General features: G+C 57.0%; 1 protein-coding gene across 1 annotated transcript in view; it reads right to left on the bottom strand.

Annotated features, from left to right (window-relative positions):
• The window catches only part of NOS1 (nitric oxide synthase 1), a 109,875-nt gene that overhangs the window by 33,910 nt on the left and 56,056 nt on the right, over window positions 1–19,909 (bottom strand). The window contains 6 exon segments of the mRNA XM_029057606.2: window positions 4,938–4,996; window positions 6,341–6,445; window positions 8,040–8,184; window positions 13,568–13,653; window positions 17,325–17,519; window positions 18,984–19,085. Coding sequence (XP_028913439.1) covers window positions 4,938–4,996; window positions 6,341–6,445; window positions 8,040–8,184; window positions 13,568–13,653; window positions 17,325–17,519; window positions 18,984–19,085 — 692 coding nt within the window.

A 19,909-nucleotide genomic window follows, 5' to 3' on the forward strand; every position in this document is an offset into this window, starting at 1 on the left:
GCGTTCCCTGCCCTCGACGGATATGGTGATAGTAAAAACGACGGTGATAATGATGATTATGGTATTTGTTGAAGCGCCTACTATGTGCCCCGCACTGTTCTAAGCGCTGGGGACGATTCAGGGTAATCAGGTCGTCCCCCCCCCGTGGGGCTCACCCTTTTCATCCCCATTTGACCGATGAGGTCACCGAGGCCCGGAGAAGTGAAGCGTGGCGAGTGGCGGAGCCGGGATTAGAACCCACGACCTCTGACTCCCAAGCCTGGGCCCTTGCCACTGAGCCACGCCACGCTGATGGCGTGGGTTAATAATGTTGGCATTTGTTAAGCGCTCACTATGTGCAAAGCACTGTTCTAGCGCTGGGGGATACAAGGTGATCAGGACTGTCCCACGTGGGGCTCACCGTCTTCACCCCATTTTGCAGCTGCAGGTGACTGAGCCACAGAGAAGTTGAGTGAACATGGCCCCGAGTCACCCGCTGGACAAGGCTGCGGAGCCGGGATTTTAACCCATGATCCTCTGGACTCCGCCAAGCCCGGGCTACTTTCCACTGAGCCGCGCTGCTTCTCTAAGCAGCTCGCCTACGTGCCAAGCCACTGTACTGAGCGCCTGGAGCAGCTGCTGAGATCAGTCACGCGTCCGACGCCGGCAATCTAGAGGTCTTGGGAGGCGGAGGTGCGGTCATTTCGGGAATCTTTGTCTGCTGTGACAGTAAGCCCCGTGTAAACAGGGGAGTGCCTGCGTGACCCTTTCCCTCCTGGGAGTTGGAGAGATTCCCACTCAAAAAGGCAAGGACCTAATAATATATCAATAATAATAATTGCGGGCATTTGCGCCAAGCCCCGCAGGAAGCACTGGGTGGAGAGAGAAGCAGCGGGGCTCAGTGGAAAGAGCCCGAGTGTGGGAATCGGAGGTCGTGGGTTCTCATCCCGGCTCCGCCACCTGTCGGCTGTGTGACCTCGGGCCAGTCACTTCACCTCTCTGGGCCTCAGTGACCTCATCTGGAAAATGGGGATGCAGACTGGGAGCCCCGCGGGGGACAACCTGATAACCTTGTATCTATCCCGGCGCTCAGAACGGTGTTCGGCACATAGTAAGCGCTTAACAAATACTATTATTATTATTATTATTATTATAAAAAGGTAATCAGTTCCAATACGGAGCCCACAGTCGAAGTAGGAGGGAGAACAGGAATCGAATCCCCACTTTGCCGACGGGGGACCCGAGGCCCAGAGAAGTCGAAGTGACTTGTCCAAGGCCACACGGCAGACGGGTGGAGGAGGCGGGATTAGAACCCAGGGCCTCATCCTCCCAGGCCCGGGCTCTTCCCCCCGGGCCCTGCCGCTTCCCATCTCCGACCGACCGTTTTCCCCGGGCTGACACTTCGCGCCAGTGACGGGGTTTTAAGATCCAGTTTCCCGTCGTGAGACGCAGATCTCTTTCCTCAGGAAAGTCAAACTGGGAGAGTTTCCCTTTGGGAACCGCAGATTTCTTTCCTCAGGAAAGTCAAACTCAGAGAGTTTCTCTTCCTGAGATGCAGATTTCCGTTCTCAGGAAAGTCAAACTACGAGAAGGGGGAAGAAGATCCAAAGAAAGGGTCTAGAATAATCCCCCAAAATGTGAATCCCGGCCCCACACAGCGGCAAACTCATGCAACAGACCCGAGCTGTGGCCACCGTGTTAGTGAGAGCGGGCGGGTGCGTGCTTAGCAGAACTCCTGGGGGCTGAGCGCGTTAATGATAATAATAATAATACTAATAATAACTACGGCATCTGTTAAGCGCTTCCTATGCGCCAGGCACTGTAATAATAATAATAATAATAATAATGTTGGTATTTGCTAAACGCTTACTACGTGCAGAACACCGTTCTAAGCGCCGGGGGAGATACGGGGTCATCGGGTCGTCCCACGCGAGGCTCGCGGTCTCCATCCCCCTTTTACGGCTGAGGTCACCGAGGCCCAGAGAAGTGAAGTGACTCGCCCACAGTCACCCGGCTGACGAGCGGCAGGGCCGGGATTCGAACCCGTGACCTCTGACTCCCAAGCCTGGGCTCTTTCCCCTGAGCCACGCTGCTCCTCTAGACTCTATAGATACTGTACTAAGCGCCGGGGCGGATACACGCGAAGCAGCGTGGCTCAGTGGAAAGGGCACGGATTTAGGAGTCAGAGGTGGTGGGTTCTAATCCCGGCTCCGCCACCTGTCAGCCGTGTGACTTTGGGCGAGTCACTTCACTTCTCGGTGCCTCAGTTCCCTCATCTGCAAAATGGGGATGGAGACCGTGAGCCTCCCGTGGGCCAACCTGACGACCCCGCACCTCCCCCCAGCGCTTAGAACGGTGCCCGGCACATAGTAAGCGCTTCAGCGACATTACTATTATTATCATTCAATCGAATTGGACGCCGTCCCTGTCCCACGTGGGCCACGATCTCCGTCTCGCCGATGAGGAAACCGAGGCCCGGGGCAGTGAAGCGACTTGCCCAAGGCCACCCAGCAGCCAGGTGCCTCCGTTTCCTCATCCGTGAAATGGGGATGGAGAGTGTGAGGCCCATGGGGGGCGGGCACCCCGTCCGACCTGCTTGGCTTGGACCACCTCAGCGGTTAGTACAGTGCCTGGCACACAGGAAGCGCGTGATAGAGTACGACGGTTGTTATTATGAGGGGGCAGAGGCGGGGTTAGGAGCCGTGACCTTCCGAGTGCCGGGCCCGGGCTCTACGCGCTCCGCCGGGCTGCTTCTTCTCAAACCTGGCGCCGTCGCCCGCGGTCCTCGCTGCGCGAGCCGCGTACCGGGCCCGCGGGAAGCCCGCACGGGTACTCGGCGTGACCCCACACGGCCTAAGCGCTAAGCCCGCGGGGAGGCCGCCATCGCCGCACGCGGTACCTGGCGCTAAGCACGCGCCCCGCCTCGAGGGAGCGCACGCGGCAGCCGGCGCGAGCACACACGGTACCTGCGTTTACCGTCTCGGGCCGCGGTCAAGCTGCGGGCCTTCGGGCCGGCCGAGGCCGGGGTCGGCCCGTTGCGGGGAAAGAAACGCAAGGATTCTGGGAACCTGAAGAGGAGAAGGGATGGATTCCCCATCTTTCTCCCCGGGAGCAGAGGCTGCGGGAAGATTCTCCCCCCCGGGCCTCGGGTGGAACTCACAGAAGCTAGATCCATCCAACCTTGGCCTTTATCGAGCGCCTCCCGTGTGCCCAGCGCTGTACCCAACGCTTGGGAGGGCACCACGGAACGGAAGCGGTGTTCTTCTCCTCGATTCTATTTATCGCCACGGTCCTCGGTCCGTCCGTCTCCCCCGATTAGACCGGAAGCCCGTCAGAGGGCGGGGACCGTCTCTATCTGTTACCGATTTGTCCGTTCCCAGCGCTCGGTACAGTGCTCTGCACAGAGTGAGCGCTCAATAAACACAATTGAATGAACGAATGAATGAGCGTGTGTCCGGCCCCCGAGGAGCCTAATGGTCCGGAGGGGGAGACGGACTTTAGTCGATTCAAAACTGTGGTATTTGTTCAGCGCTTACTATGTGCCGAGCACTGTTCTAAGCGCTGGGGGATACAAGGTGATCAGGTTGTCCCACCCCGTGGGGCTCACAGTTTTGGAATCCCCATCTGACAGATGAGGTAACTGAGGCACAGAAAAGTGAAGTGACTTGCCCAAGGTCACACAGCTGACTAGCAGTGGAGCCGGGATTAGAACCAGTGACCTCTGACTCCCAAGCCCGCGCTCATTCCACTGAGCCACGCTGCTTTTCATAATAACGCTGGTATTTGTTAAGCGCTCACTATGTGCCGAGCACCGTTCTATAAGCACTGGGGGAGATACAGGGTCATCAGGTTGTCCCAGTCTTCATCCCCATCTTCCAGATGAGGGAACTGAGGCCCGGAGAAGTGAAGTGACTCGCCCACGGTCACACAGCTGACGAGCGGCGGAGCCGGGATCAGAACCCACGACCTCTGACTCCCAAGCCCGGGCTCCTTCCACTGAGCCACGACCGTGAGCCCGTCCGTGGGCAGGGATCGTCTCTCTCTCTCTGTGGCCGAGCTGTCCGTTCCAAGCGCTTAGTACAGTGCTCTGCACATAGTCAGCGCTCGATAAATACGACTGAACGAATAAATAGACGAGGGACAGAGTTTCCCTCCTCCAGGCAGCCTTCCCTGACTGCGCCTCCCCCTAATAATCCGAATAAACATCGCGCTTCCTGTTAAGCGCTTACTACATGCCAAGCGCCTGGACAGGTACCAGGTCGTCAGGTTGGACGCGGGTCCGGTCCCGCTTGGGGCTCACGCCCTTAATCCCCATTTTCCAGAGGAGGGAACTGAGGCCCAGAGAAGTGAAGCGACTCGTCCGAGGTCACCCAGCAGGCAAGGGGCGGCCAAGGGAGAACGGGACCGGGGCTGGGTCGACCGTGACCTGGTGGCTAGAGCCCGGGGTCGTGGGTTCTAACCCCGGCTCCGTCGCTCGTCTGCTGTTGGACCCGGGACGGGTCGTTTCACTCCCGGTGCCTCAGTGGCCTCCTCTGGAAAAAGGGCACTGAGACCGCCAGCCCCACGTGGGACGGGGGACGGCGTCCGACCCGATCTGCTGGCATCCACCCCCGCGCTCGGTACAGTGCCCGGCCCAGAGGAAGCGCTTAACGGATCCCGGAATGACGACTGTCGTCGTTACCGTCATTCCGGCGACCAGAGCGAGCACCGGACCCCTGCTGCGCGAACCCTTCCGCGGAATGTCGGATCAGCGCTCAGGACAGTGCCTGGCACGTAGTAAGCGCTTAACGGAGACCGTTATAAAGAAAAGAAGAAGAAAGCGGGGGGCGGGGGAGAAAAACTGGCCGGGAATGGCATGGGGGCTTCGCCACCCACCCCGCCCAAACCCAGGGGGACCAATTGGGTGCCCTCAGGGGTCTCGTCGTCGGCCCCGCCGGCGACCGAACCCCCTCACTTACTTCCTCTCTTCCGCCACGGAATGCAGATGTCTCATCTCCATCAAGGCGCAGCCAAATTTCTGGAGAAAGAGGGAGAATAATAGTAATAATGTCGGTATCTGTTAAGCGCTTACTAGGTGCAGAGCACTGCTCTAAGCGCTGGGGGAGATACGGGGTAATGTTAATGACGAGGATGGTGTCGGTTCGGCGCTCAGGCGGCGCGGTTTAGCGGAAAGAGCCCGGGCTTGGGAGTCAGAGGACCTGGGTTCTAACCCCGGCTCCGCCACGTGTCCGCCGCGTGACCTCGGGCAAGACGCTTCACTTCTCCGGGCCTCGGTTCCCTCATCTGGAAAACGGGGATGAAGACCGGGAGCCCCTCGTGGGACGACCTGATGCCCCAGTGCTGTCGTTCTCGTCCGTCCGGCTCCCCCGATTAGACCGTAAGCCCCTCGGAGGGCAGGGACCGTCTCTACCCGTCACCGATCTGTCCACCCCAAGCGCTTAGTACAGTGCTCCGCACATAGTAAGCGCTCGATAAACACCACTGAATGAATGAACAGTGCTCGGCACTTAGTAAGCGCTTGACAGAGACCGACGTCATCACTGTTATCGCGTGCCGGGCCCTTTTTTAAACGGCGGGGTAGATCCAAGCTCGGACACGGTCCCCGTCCCACGCGGGGCTCACGGTCTCCATCCCCATTTTCCAGGTGAGGGAACTGAGGCCCAGAGGAGCGAAGGGACTTGCCCGAGGTCGCCCGGCGGGCGTGTGGCGGAGCCGGGATTGGAACCCGCGACCTCCGACCGGGCCGTGCCGCTTCTCGACGACAGGGCGGGGGCCGGCGGAGGGAAGGGCGGTCGACCGGGTGGGTAGGGGGACGGGAGGGTCCAACGGGCGGGTCGGAGCCGGCGGGCCGCCGGCGTTCGGCTCTTGTCGGGGGAGAGGCTTCTGGGAGAGGGAGCCCAACCTGGGCGACCCGAGGCCCGCGCGAGGGGCGGGGAGACACGGGCGTCCTCTCCGTCGAGGAAAGAGACGCAGTCCCACAGACACCCACGCACCCCGACGTCCACGCCCGACACCGCGCGTGGTTTAGCTCCTCCCGTCTGGCCCGAGACGGCCCGAACCGCGGGTGTCCTCGGGGACCCCCGGATCCTCTTGAAAATGGGGGAGGCGGCGGCTAGCCGGCTGGAGAAGCAGCGGCAAGAGCCCGGGCTCGGCGGTCAGGGGTCGTGGGTCCTGACCCCGGCTCTGCCGCTCGTCGGCCGGGTGACTTCAGGCGAGTCGCTTCTCTGCGCCCCGGTCCCCTCGTCTGGAAAATGGGGATTAACTGCGAGCCTCGCGGGGGACGACCCGATCACCCTGCCTCTACCTCCGGCGCTTAGGGGGCGCGGGTCGGAGGGGAGGAGGCGGCGGTCCCGGAGCCTACCTCTCCGTTCTCCGGCGGGTCGCCGTTGCCGAAGGTGCTGGTCACCACCAGGACCAAGGTCTCGTGCTCCAAGTGCACGATGTCGTACTCTTCCATGGACATCACCTGGGGGGGAGAGAGAGACAGGCACGCAGACGCACACACAGGTACACACGCGGCCGTCCGTTCGGGGGTATCCACTGAGCGCTCGCTGCGCGCGGAGCACCGGACTAAGCGCTCGGACGGTACAGCTCGGCACCGGAAGGAGACCATCCCCACCCCGCCCTAGTCTAGAAGGGGGAGACGGGCATCGCCGCCATTAAAATGAAGAGGATTAGAGATATACACGCAGACGTATAGACGCGCGTACATCCAGACGCCCACCCAACATACACACGCAGATGCAGCTAGACGCACGCGCGCAGACGAGTAGACACAGACACAGATACAGACGCGTGCGTACCAACACACACACACACACACAGATGCCTACGTGTCGGCACGCAAACGGAGGCGCACGCATATAAACAGGCACGCGTACAGAGACGTACGCACAGGCACACACGGATACTCCCACGCGGAGAGCCACACGTACAGTGACACCCACCCAGACACCCAGACAAATACAGACACACAAATGGAGGCGCACGCAGATAAACAGGCACGCGTACAGAGACGTACGCGCAGGCACACACGAATGCGCCCACGCGGAGACCCACACATACGATCACACACACACACATGCACACATACCCACACAGACACCCAGACAAATACGAGCACAGACACACATATGTCCCTTTCATTCGAGAGTATTTATCGAGCGCTCGCTATGTGCAGAGCGCCGTACCGAGCGCTCGGAACGGACGAGTCGGCAACGGATAGAGACGGTCCCCGCCCTCCGACGGGCTCACGGTCTCATCGGGGGAGACGGACGGACGGGGACGGTGGCGACAGAGAGAGTCGAGGGGAAGGACGTCTCATTAAAACGACGGCAGATAAACAGAATCAGGGTGATGTACAGCTCATTAAACAAAATAAATAGGGTGATGAAGATACAGACGGTCGAGCGGACGAACTTGTCGGCCGGGTGACCGTGGGCGAGTCACTTCACTTCTCTGGGCCTCAGTTCCCTCATCTGGAAAACGGGGATGAAGACTGGGAGCCTCACGGGGGGCGGCCTCATTCCCCTGTATCTCCCCCGGCGCTCAGAACGGCGCTCGGCACGTAGTAAGCGCTTAACACATGCCAACATACACACTCACAAACACATACATACGCACAGACCCCCCACGCAAATACAGACACACACAGAGCCGCACACTGACAGACAGACAGACAGACACACACACACCGCAGTCCCTCGGGAAGCCCAAGACCCCCAGATCCGCCGGAAAATGGGGGAGGGGGTAGCTAGCTAGGGGAGCAGCGGGGCTTAGTGGAAAGAGGCCGGGCTTGGGAGTCAGAGGTCGTGGGTTCTAATCCCGGCTCTGCCACTTGTCAGCTGTGGGACTTTAGGCGAGTCACTTCACTTCTCTGGGCCTCAGAGACCTCATCTGTAAAATGGGGATTAAAACGGTGAGCCCCAGGTGGGACAATCTGATCACCCTGTATCCCCCCAGCGCTTAGAACGGCGCTTTGCACGTAGTAAGCGCTTAACAAATGCCAACACGATTATTATTATTATTATCATCATCATCGTCGTCGTCGCCTTTCCTACCTTGGCGTCAAACGCGTGCTTGAAGATCTCGCACAAGGCCTTGGCGTAGGCTTGAGACTTGCCCGTCTCGGTGCCGAAGAGGATGGTGGCTTTGACTCTCTTGGCCATCGCCTGCCCCATCAGCTTGGCGGAGAACTTGACGGCTCTGTGGGCAGGCGGGGAAGACAGGTGTCAGTCAGTCGGACGGTCGGTGGTATTTATTGAGCGCTCGCTGGGTGCCGGAGCACTGGACTACGCGTTTGGGAGGGGAAAGCAGACACGGTGTCGACCCGCAGCGGGCCGACAGTCTAGAGGGGGAGACGGACGTCGATAGAAAGAAAGAAATGAGGGACGTGGATATAAGTGCGGCGTGGCTCCGTGGAAAGCCCCCGGGCGTGGGAGTCAGAGGTCACGGGTTCGAATCCCGGCTCCGCCGCTCGTCAGCCGTGGGACCTCGGGCAAGTCACTTCACCTCTCTGGGCCTCGGTGACTTCGTCCGTAAAATTGGGATAATAGCAACGTTGGTGTTTGTTAAGCGCTCACTAGGTACAGAGCACTGTCCGAAGCGCTGGGGGAGATACGGGGTAGACAGGTTGCCCCACGTGGGGCTCACGGTCCTCATCCCCGTTTTCCAGATGAGGTCACCGAGGCACAGAGAAGTTAAGCAGCGCGGCTCACTGGAAAGAGCCCGGGCTTTGGAGTCAGAGGTCACGGGTTCGAACCCCGGCTCTGCCCCTTGTCAGCTGGGTGACCGTGGGCGAGTCACTTCGCTTCTCGGGGCCTCAGTTCCCTCATCTGGAAAATGGGGATGAAGACGGTGAGCCCCCCCGTGGGACGACCTGATTCCCCTGTGTCTACCCCAGCGCTTAGAACGGTGCTCGGCACCTAGTAAGCGCTTAACAGATACCAACATTATTAAGCGACTTGCCCACAGTCGCACAGCTGACAAGTGGCAGAGCCGGGGATGAAGACTGTGAGCCCTCCGTGGGACAACCTGATGACCCTGTATCTGCCCCAGCGCTCGGAACAGTGCGTGGCACATGGTGAGCGCTTAACAAATACCAACGTCATTATTAAATGGGACTGAGACGGGGGATGAAGAAAGGGGCGACGCGGAAGGGAGCGGGAGAAGAGGAAAGGAGGGAGTGGTCAGGGAAGGCTTCTTGGAGGAGACGGGGCCTCCGATAAGGCTTTGAAGAGGGGAAGATATTGTCTGTGGGATTTGAGGAGGGAGGGAGTTCCGGGCCAGAGGCGGGACGCGGGCAAGAGGTCGGCGGCGAGATAATAACAATAATTATGGTATTCATTAAGTGCTCACTAAATGTCAAGCACTGATCACTCATTCATTCATTCAGTCGTATCTATTGAGCACTTAGTAGGTGCAGAGCGCTGGACTGAGCGCTTGGAATGGACGAGTCGGCAACAGATAGAGACCGTCCCTGCCCCATGACGGGCTCACAGTCTAAACGGGGGAGACAGACAGCAATGCAAAACAGAACAAAACAAAACGTCATCAAGAGAACTAGAAACATGGAGATATACACCCCGCAGGGGTAGATACAAGGCAGTCAGGTCGTCCCACGTGGGGCTCACGGTCTTAATCCCCGTTTTACAGACGAGGGAACTGAGGCCCAGAGAAGCGAAGTGACTTGTCCAAGGTCACACGGCAGACGAGCGGCAGAGCCGGAATTAGAACCCACGACCTGCTGAGTCCCAGGCCCGGGCTCGACCCACTAGGCCACGCTGCTTCAAGGCGCTGCAGCGCCAAGGAGCCCAGATTTCCGGAGCCCTTCGAACGCTCTCGAGGACCTGCGGGCCGGCCCAGCCGAGGGATCATATAATAACGATGACATTTGTTAAGCGCTTACTATGTGCCAAGCACTGTTCTAAGCGCCGGGGTAGGTGATCAGTTGTCCCACGTGGGGCTCACGGTCTTAATCCTCATTTTACGGGCGGTCACTGAGGCCCAGAGAGGTGGAGTGACTTGCCCAAGGTCACACAGGGGACAAGGGGTGGAGCCGGGATTAGAACCCACGACCTCTGACTCCCAAGCCCGGGCTCTACCCACTGAGCCCCGCTGCTTCTCTGCCCCGCCTCCTTAGACTGCGAGCCCCAGATGGGACACGGACTGGCTCCGACTTGATCTGTCTCTACGCCAGAGAAGCAGCGTGGCCTGGCGGAAAGAGCCCGGGCCTGGGAGTCAGAGGACCTGGGTTCTAATCCCGGCTCCGCCTCTTGTCTGCTGTGTGACCTCGGACTAGTCGCTTCGCTTCTCTAGGCCTCAGTTCCCTCATCTGGAAAATGGGGCTTAAGACTGTGAACCCCATATCGGACAGGGACTGTGTCCAACCGGATTAACTGGCATCTATCCCAGCGCTTAGAACGGTGCTGGGCACATAGTCAGTGCTTAACAAATATCATAATTATTGTTAGTAGTAGAAAGATCCCGGGCCTGGGTGTCAGAGGACCCGAGCCGTAACCTCGACTCCTCCGCTTGCCTGCCGTGTGACCTCGGGCAAGTCATTTAACTTCTCCGGGCCTCAGGTCCCTCATCTGCAAAATGGGGAAGAGCCCGGTCTCGGGAGTCAGAGGGCATGGGTTCTAATCCTGGCCCCGCCACTTGTCAGCTGTGTGGCCTTGGGCAAGTCGCTTCACTTCTCTGGGCCTCAGTTCCCTCATCTGTAAAATGGGGATGAAGTCTGTGAGCCCTACGTGGGAAAACCTGATTACCTTGCATCTACCCCGGTGCTTAGAACGGTGCTCGGCACGTAGTAAGCGCTTAACAGATACCAACGTTATTACCTGGGCTCCCTTCTACTTGGACCGTGAGCCCCAGTGCTTAGGACAATGCTTGGCACCTAGCAAGCGTTTAAAAAATACCACAATTATCGTTACGATTATCACAGCAGCCCTTAGAACAGCGCTCGACAAATAGCAAGTGCTTAACAAATAGCATGATTATTATTATTATTGTTATCACCCCAGGCTCAGGCTTCGAAGAGGGCTCGACACATCGTAGGTGCTTAACAAATACCACAGTTATGATTATTATCGTGATTATTATCGCCCCGGCTCTCAGAACAGCGCTCGGCACCTAGTGAGTGCTTAACCGATACCGCAATCATTCTTATTATTACACCAGCCCTTGAAAGGGCACTTGACACATATTAAGCGCTCAACCGATACCACAATTATCCTTATCATCATTATTATTATTATTATTATTATTATTATTCCACCAGCCCTTAGGATCGCACTGGACACATAGCAAGGGCTTAACAAACACCGCAAGCATTTGGATTATTATCGCGATTATTATTACAGCAAGCCCTCAGGGACAGCCCTCGGCACACCGTGAGAGCTTAACGCGGCTAATGGAAATAATAATAATAGTAATAGGGATAATGATAATAACGATAATGACGAAGGTTGGCGCGGCTTTCGAGAGCCAGCTGCGACGAGCCGGGAGGCGCCTTTGTTTCGGCCACCAGATGACCCCGTCTGGGGGGGAAAAAGCCGATTTCTCGCCGATGTTCCACGGACAGCACCCGCCCGCCGGGGCCAGAGCTACGACGAGAGGGGAACCGGGTGCCTATGAGGTGGCCGTTTTGAAGGGCGCTGATTGAACGACGAGCCCGAGAAAGCACCGATAATTAACCCACACTGTTTCTCCTCAAACCATAACGGTGCGATGAATGTTTTAGCATCCTCCCCCCGGCCCCCTCAAGACTTTCGAACCGAAATCTGCCCAACCGCCGACTCGAAACGGGTTACCGGGGGCGGGGGGGGAGGTTTCGCGAAGCAGTTGTGGCCTAGTGGAAAGAGGACCTGGGTTCTAATCCCCGTTCCGCCCACTGCCCGCTGAGGGACCCTGGGGGAGTCATTTCACTTCTCTCGGGTTCCTCGTCTGGGAAACGGATTCGAATCTCACTGGTTGCCCTCCAAATGCAAGTGAGAGGGGGGTGGGCGGTTCTACCACTGTAAATGATTTAATTTATCTCTAAGCAGCGCGGCTCAGTGGAAAGAGCCCGGGCTTGGGAGTCAGAGGTCATGGGTTCATATCCCGGCTCAGCCACCTGTCAGCCGTGTGACTTTGGGCAAGTCACTTCACTTCTCCGTGCCTCAGTTACCCCATCTGGAAAATGGGGATGAAGACTGTTGAGCCCCACGTGGGACAGCCTGATCACCTTGTATCTTCCCAGCACTGAGAACAGTGTTTTGCACATAGTAAGCGCTTAACAAATGCCATCCTATATAAACAGTGAGCCCCCCCCCCCTTGGGACAGGGACAACGCCTGATCTGATTAACTTAATAAAAGTGATGATATTTGTTAAGCGCTTACTATGTGCCGAGCACTGTTCGAAGCACTGGGGTAGATACAAGGTCATCAGGTTGTCCCAAGTGGGGCTCGGAGTCTTAATCCCCATTTTCCTGATGAGGTCACTGAGGCACAGAGATGTGAAGTGACTCGCCCAAAGTCACACAGCCGACAAGTGGTGGAGCGGGAATTAGAACCCATGACCTCTGGCTCCCAAGCCCGGGCTCTTTCCACGCGTAGAATAGTGTTTGACACATAGTAAGCACTTAGCAGAACGAAGCAGCGTGACTCAGTGGAAAGAGCCCGGGCTTGGGAGTCAGAGGATGCGGGTTCTAATCCCGGCTCCGCCCCCTTCTCTGCTGTGTGACCTTGGGCGAGCCGCTTAACTTCTCTGTGCCTCAGTTCCCTCGTCTGTAAAATGGGGCTTACGACTGTGAGCCTCACGTGGGACAACCTGATTACCTTGTAGCTCTCCCAGAGCTTAGAACGGTGTTGGGCACAGAGTAAGCGCTTAACAACTATCATAATTATCGTTATTATTGTTATTAACAAATACCGTAATAATAATTTTGATAATAATCATGACCCGTGCTGCCCTTCTGCCTTCTTCTCTGTGGGGAGAAGCGGAGTGCAGAGCCATCTTTACTAGACCATTGTTTTTACGAGATGTTCTTCCCCTCGACGCTGTTTATCGTCATCGTTCCCGTCCGTCCGTCTCCCCCGATCAGACCGTAAGCCCGTCAGACGGCAGGGACCGTCTCTATCTGTTGCCGACTTGTTCATCCCAAGCGCTTAGTACAGTGCTCTGCACATAGTAAGCGCTCAAGAAATACTATTGAATGAATGAATAGACCACAGGTCTGGGAGTCAGAAGGTTCTGGGTTCTAATCCCCGTTCCGCCACTTGTCTGCCGTGCGACCTCGGGCAAGTCCTAAGCGCTTAGTACAGTGCTTTGCACACAGTAAGCGCTCGATAAATACGATTGAATGAATGAATGCAAGGCAGTTCACTCCCCTGGGCCTCAGTGGCCCCGTCGGTAAAATGGGGACTGCGACCGTGAGCCCCACGTGGGACGGGGACGGTGTCCGACCCGATTTGCTTGGATCCACCCCAGGGCTTGGTACAGCGCCTGGCACGTAGTAAGCGCCTAACAGAGACCGTAATAAAAGAAATAAATCGATAATCTCAACCCCGATTCCTCCCCCCGAGGCTCGCCGAGCTGATACTCACTCTGCCAGTTTCTTGAAGCCGATGGATTTCTTTTTGGTGGGGGTGGCCGTGCACCCTTTCCAGATGTGGGTGTTCCAAGGATCAGGCTGGGAATAATGATAATGGTATGCGTTAGGCGCTTACTACGTGCCGGGCGCCGTACTAAGCGCTGGGGTAGATACAAGCGGATACAATGAGGAGCAGCACGGCCTAGAAGCAAGAGCCGGGGCTTGGGAGTCAGAGGGCGTGGGTTCTAATCCCGGTTTCGCCAGCCGTCTGCTGCGTGACCTTGGGCAAGTCACTTCGCTTCTCTGGGCCTCAGTGATCTCATCTGGAAAATGGGGATTGAGAGCGTGCGCCCCACGTGGGACAACCCGATGACCCTGTATCTTCCCCAGCGCTTAGAACAGTGCTCGGCACATAGTAAGTGCTTAACAAATACCAACTATCTGATTACCTTGTATTTACTCCAGCGCTTAGAACAGTGCTCGGCACACAGTAAACACTTAACAAATACCATGATTATCGTCATCATCATTACTATTATTATTACTACAAGCAAATGAGGTTGGACACAGTCCCTGTCCCAAGAGGGGGGTCAAGTCTTCAATCCTCAGTTTACAGATGAGGTCACTGAGGCCCAAAGAAGTGAAGTGACTTTCCCAAGGTCACACACCAGACACCTGGCAGAACAGGGATTCGAACCCATGACCTTCTGACTCCTAGGCCCGGGCTCTATCCGCTACGCCGTGCTGCTTCTCAGAAAAAAAAAATGGGGTCGGACATAGTCTCTGTCCCAACGTGAGGCTCACAGTCTCAATCCTCAGTTTACAGTGGAGGTCACTGAGGCCCAGAGAAGTGAAGTCACTTTCCCAAGGTCCCACAGCAGACCAGTGGGGGAGCCAGGATTAGAACCCATGCCCTTCTGACTCCCAGGCCCGGGCTCTAGCCACTACGCAATAATTGTGGTATTTGTTAAGCGCTTACTATGTGTCGAGCACTGTTCTAAGCGCCGGGGGGTGATACAGGGTCATCAGGTCGTCCCACGTGGGGCTCACGGGCTTCGTCCCCATTTTACAGATAAGGTCACTGAGGCCCAGAGAAGCGATGTGACTTGCCCAAAGTCACACGGCTGACAAATGGTGGGGTCGGGATTAGAACCCATGACCTCTGACTCCTTAGCCCGTGCTCTTTCCACTGAGCCACACGGCTTCTCCGCAAGAGAACCCTGGTTCCCGACACATAAGCTCAGGGTGTTCGCCTACCCCAGGCTCACTCTACGGAAGGGAATCGGCGTGGTCTAGCTGATAGAGCCCGAGCCCGGGAGCCGGAAGACCCGGGTTCTAGTCCCGGCGCCGCCACTTAATACTACTACTAATAATGTTGGTATTTGTTAAGCGCTTACTATGTGCAAAGTACTGTTCTAAGCGCTGGGGGGATACAAGGCGATCAGGTTGTCCCACGTGGGGCTCACAGTCTTCATCCCCATTTTACCAGATGAGGGAACTGACGCCCGGAGAAGTTAAGTAACTCGCCCAAAGTCGAACCCCGGCTCTGCCACTTGTCAGCTGTGGGACTGTGGGCGAGTCGCTTCACTTCTCTGGGCCTCAGTTCCCTCATCTGTAAAATGGGGATCAACTGTGAGCCTCACGTGGGACGACCCGATGACCCCGTATCTCCCCCAGCGCTTAGAACGGTGCTCTGCACATAGTAAGCGCTTAACAGATACCAACATTATTAACATTATTACATCTGACAAGCGGTGGAGCCGGGATCAGAACCCACGACGTCTGACTCCCAAGCCCGGCCTCTTTCCACTGAGCCACGCTGCTTCTCACTTGCCTGCTGAGTGACCTTGGTCAAGTCACTTCACTTCTCTGGGCCTTAATCTCCTCATCGGCAAAATGGGGATTCGCTACCTGTTCCCCCTCCCCCTTGAACTGGGAGCCCTACGTGGGGCGGGGATTGCGTCCGACCTGATTCTCCGGCACCTTCCCCGGTGCTTAGAACAAAGGAAGCGTTTAACAGATACCGTAAAAAAGCGCTCTTAAGCGCGGATGAGGTGAGGACGGGGGCCCTCAGATTGGCATCTCATTCATTCATTCAGTCGGTAGTATTTATTGAGCGCCTCCTATGTGCAGAGCACTGGACTAAGCGCTTGGAATGGACAGATCGGTCACGGATAGAGACGGTCCCCGCCCTCTGACGGGCTCACGGTCTGATCGGCGGAGACGTCGAGGCGTCCTGACCCTCCCCTGGGAGGCCAGCGGGGTTCCAGGCTTTAAATGATGATGATGGAATCTCCAGCTCCCATCCCGAGGAGGGAATGTTTTAAGCGGGTGCTAAGAGATCATTATGGGCAGCGAGCGCATCTGTCAACTCTGTTGTCCTCTCCCAGCGCTTACTCCAGTGTTCTGCACGTAGTAAGCGCTCAATAAATATGAGTGATCGATCAATGGATTCTATTCATTTGCTATTGTTTTAATGAGACGTTCCTCCCCTCGATTCTATTTATCGCCGTTGTTCTCGTCCGTCCGTCTCTCCCGATTAGACCGCGAGCCCGTCGAAGGGCAGGGACCGTCTCTATCTGTTACCGATTTGTCCACTCCAAGCGCTTAGCATAGTGCTCTGCACATAGTAAGCGCTCAGTAAATACCACCGAATGAATGAATGAATGGCGGGGCAATCGACGAGAGGCGGGTAGGCAGACCCTGCCTGGACAGATGCCTCCGTCTCCCACAGAGCACCTGGCAAGGCCGGGGGTTGAGCAGCAAGTAGTCAGGCAGTCGGTCAGTCAATCGCATTTACTGAGCGCTTACTGTGTGCACAGCACTGTACTAAGCGCTTGGGAGAGTACAATACAATAGAGCAGACACGTTCCCTGCCCACAGTGAGCTTACAGTCCGGGGGGGACTGTAGTCGTAGAAGTGAATAATAATAAAAATAATGTTGGTATTTGTTAAGCGCTTACTATGTGCAGAGCACTGTTCTGAGCGCCGGGGGGGATACAGGGGAATCAGATTGTCCCACGTGGGGCTCACAGTCTTCACCCCCATTTTACAGATGAGGTAACTGAGGCCCAGAGAAGTGAAGTGACTCGCCCACAGTCACACGGCTGACAAGCGGCAGAGCCGGGATTCGAACCCATGACCTCTGACTCCCAAGCCCGTGCTCTTTCCGCTGAACCACACTGTTAAGCGCTTCCTACGTGCCAAGCACTGTTCTAAGCGCTGGGATAGCTCCCACGTGGAGCTCACAGTCTCCATCCCCGTTTTCCAGGTGAGGTCACTGAGGCCCAGAGAAGTGAAGCGACTTGCCCGAGTTCCCACAGCAGACAAGTGGCGGAGGCGGGATTCGAAGCCACGACCTCTGACTCCCAAGCCCGGGCTCTCGCCGCCAGGCCAGTCAGTCGGTCGATCCTATTGAGGGAGCGCCTCCTGCGAACAGAGCGCTGTGCTAAGCGCTCGGGAGAAGAGGCTAGGACAACGAACGGACACACGCCCTGCCCGCAACGAACTGAACAGTCTAGAGGGGGAGACGGAGGCGGAGAGAAAGAAATAAATGACAGAGGGGGACAGAAGGGTGTGGGGCCGGGAGGGGCGGGAGGAAGAAAGGGAGCGGGAGAAGAGGAGGGCTCAGTCAGGGAAGGCTTCTCGGAGGAGGTGGGCCTGCAGCAAGAGCAGAAGTCGCGTCTCCTCGCCGACTCCCTCCACACGAGCCCTCCGATCCCCTCCACCTCCGCCGCCGAAGGGCAGAGGACGGGGCCCGAGGGCGGTACCTGGTACTCGAAGGACGGCGTGAGCCGATAGTTGAGCATCTCTTGGTGGAAGACCGGGGTGATGCTGCCGGACATGGGCGGGACGATCCAGACCCAGTCGGCGGGGCAGCCCCCCCGGCAGCGGTACTCGTTCTCCATGTGCTTGATGAACGACTCGGTGGCCGAGTGGTGGTCCACGATCGTCACTTTGTCGCTCTGTTATGGGGAAGAGAGAGAGCGCGGGGCGTCGGGGACGGGGTCCTGGGAGTCGGGAGGTCACGGGTTCTAATCCCGGCTCCGCCACTTATCCGCTATGTGGCCTCGGGCGAGTCACTTCACTTCCCCGGGCCTCAGTTCCCTCCTCTGGAAAATGGGGCTTGAGACGGCGAGCCCCACGGGGGGCAGGGACTGTGTCCGACCCGATTTGCCTGGATCCACCCCCGGCGCTCACCGCCCTCTCCCCCGCCAATCCTGCTCCCTCGGCGGGCCCTTCCGGCCTTACCGTCCCCCCTCCGGGAGGCTGAGGGGGGTTGGCCGATTTCCGTTCCTCCATTCCATCGTATTTATCGAGCACCTCCTGTGGACAAGCCCGGGCCCGGGAGTCCCAAGGACCTGGTTTCTAATCCCCGCTCCGCCCCTTATAATGAGACTTGCGGTATTTGTAAGCGCTTACTGCGTGCCAGGCTCTGTACCAAGCGCCGGGGTGGAGACGAGCAAATCGGGTCGGACCCGGTGCCTGGGCTGCACGGGGCTCACAGTCGCCATCCCCATAGAGAAGCAGCGTGGCTCAGGGGAAAGAGCCTGGGCTTCGGGGGCAGAGGTCACGGGTTCGACTCCCGGCTCTGCCCCTCGTCAGCTGGGTGACCGTGGGCGAGTCGCTTAACTTCTCTGTGCCTCAGTTACCTCATCTGGAAAATGGGGATTAACCAACCGCGAGCCTCACGTGGGACGACCCGATGACCCCGTATCTACCCCAGCGCTTAGAACGGTGCTCTGCACGTAGTCAGCGCTTAACAAATACCAACGTTATTATTATTTTACAGATATCTGCTGTTTGATCTTGGGCAAATCGCTTCACTTCTCTGGGCCTCAGTTACCTCGTCCGGAAAATGGGGATTAAGACTGTGCGCCCAAGCGGGACAGGGACGGTGTCCAACCTGATTAGCCTGCATCTCCCCCAGGGCTTAGTACAGCGTCTGGCACATAGTAAGCGCTTAACAAATACTGTAAAAAGGAAAAAAAAAGGAGGACTTTCGGGTGGGAGATGTGTCTGTTCTATTGCTATCCCGCAATTTCCCAAGCGCTTCAAGAAGCAGCGTGGCCTAATGGGTAGAGCACGGTCCTGGGAGTCGGAAGGTCATGGATTCTAATCCTGGCTCCGCCACTTACCTGTTATGTGGCCTCGGGCAAGTCACTTCACTTCCCCGGGCCTCAGTTCCCTCAGCTGGAAAATGGGGATTGAGACTGCGAGCCCCACGTGGGGCAGGGACTGTGTCCGACCCGATTTGCTTGGATCCACCCCCAGCGCTTAGTACAGTGCCTGGCACATGGTAAATGCTTAACAGATACCACTATTATTATTAATGATAATAATAATTCATGGCCCCTAAAACGGGGGCCAAAACCACCCAGAGGGCCAGTCGTCCAGGCCCCAAGCTGCTGACATCGAGGCTCAAATACCTGAAAGCTGTGAAGCACAGCGATGTTGATCTCCACCAGGGCTTGGTCCTTCCACAGGGACGAGGTTTTCTTCATGTCCAAGTTCATCTTTTTGGCGACTTCCTGCAAAGGGAGGGAAAAACTAGCGTCAGTGGAGAGCCGGGATTGGCTGCCTTCCTCATGAGCCGGAGTCAAAGTTCAGCTTTTCACCCCGTCCCCCGCCAAACTATAATTATCGTCACATAACCTTGAGCAGCAGTACAGTCGGCAGTAGTGATAATAATTATAGTAATAATAACAATAGTGTTGGTATTTGTTAAGCGCTTACTCTATGTGCAGAGCGCGGTTCTAACCGCCGGGGTAGATACAGGGTAATGAGGTTGACCCACGTGAGGCTCACAGTCTTCATCCCCATTTTACAGATGAGGTCACTGAGGCCCAGAGAAGTGACGTGACTTGCCCACAAGGGTTGGAGCCAGGATTAGAACCCACGTCCTCAGACTCCCCAGCCTGTGCTCTTTCCACTGAGCTATGCTGCTTCTCGGATAATAACAATAACGGCATTTGCCAGGGACCGTACTGCTAGGGTGGGTAGGAGGAAATCAGGTTGGACACAGTCCCTGTCCCTTGTGGGGCTCCCGGTCTTGATCCCCACTTTACAGATGAAATAACTGAGGCTCAGAGAAGTAAAGGGACTTACCCAAGGTCACAGAGCAGACAAGCGGCGGAGCCGAATTCTGACTCCGAGGCCTGTTCTCTATCCACTAAGCCTCAGTGCTTCCCTAGCGGACTCCTGCGGGCAACTCCGGCGCCCACAGCCCCCCCGGGGTGAGGCGGGAAGGAGGGCGGCAGACTCCCAAATGGGAGCTAAGCCAGACTAGGAGCAGAAAGGGGTCTCAGGTGCCAGGCCTGGCCAGGTTTTTTTTTTTTCTTTTTAATGGTGTGTG

The sequence above is a fragment of the Ornithorhynchus anatinus genome, chromosome 2, assembly GCF_004115215.2.
Source record: "Ornithorhynchus anatinus isolate Pmale09 chromosome 2, mOrnAna1.pri.v4, whole genome shotgun sequence".
NCBI lineage: Eukaryota > Metazoa > Chordata > Mammalia > Monotremata > Ornithorhynchidae > Ornithorhynchus > Ornithorhynchus anatinus.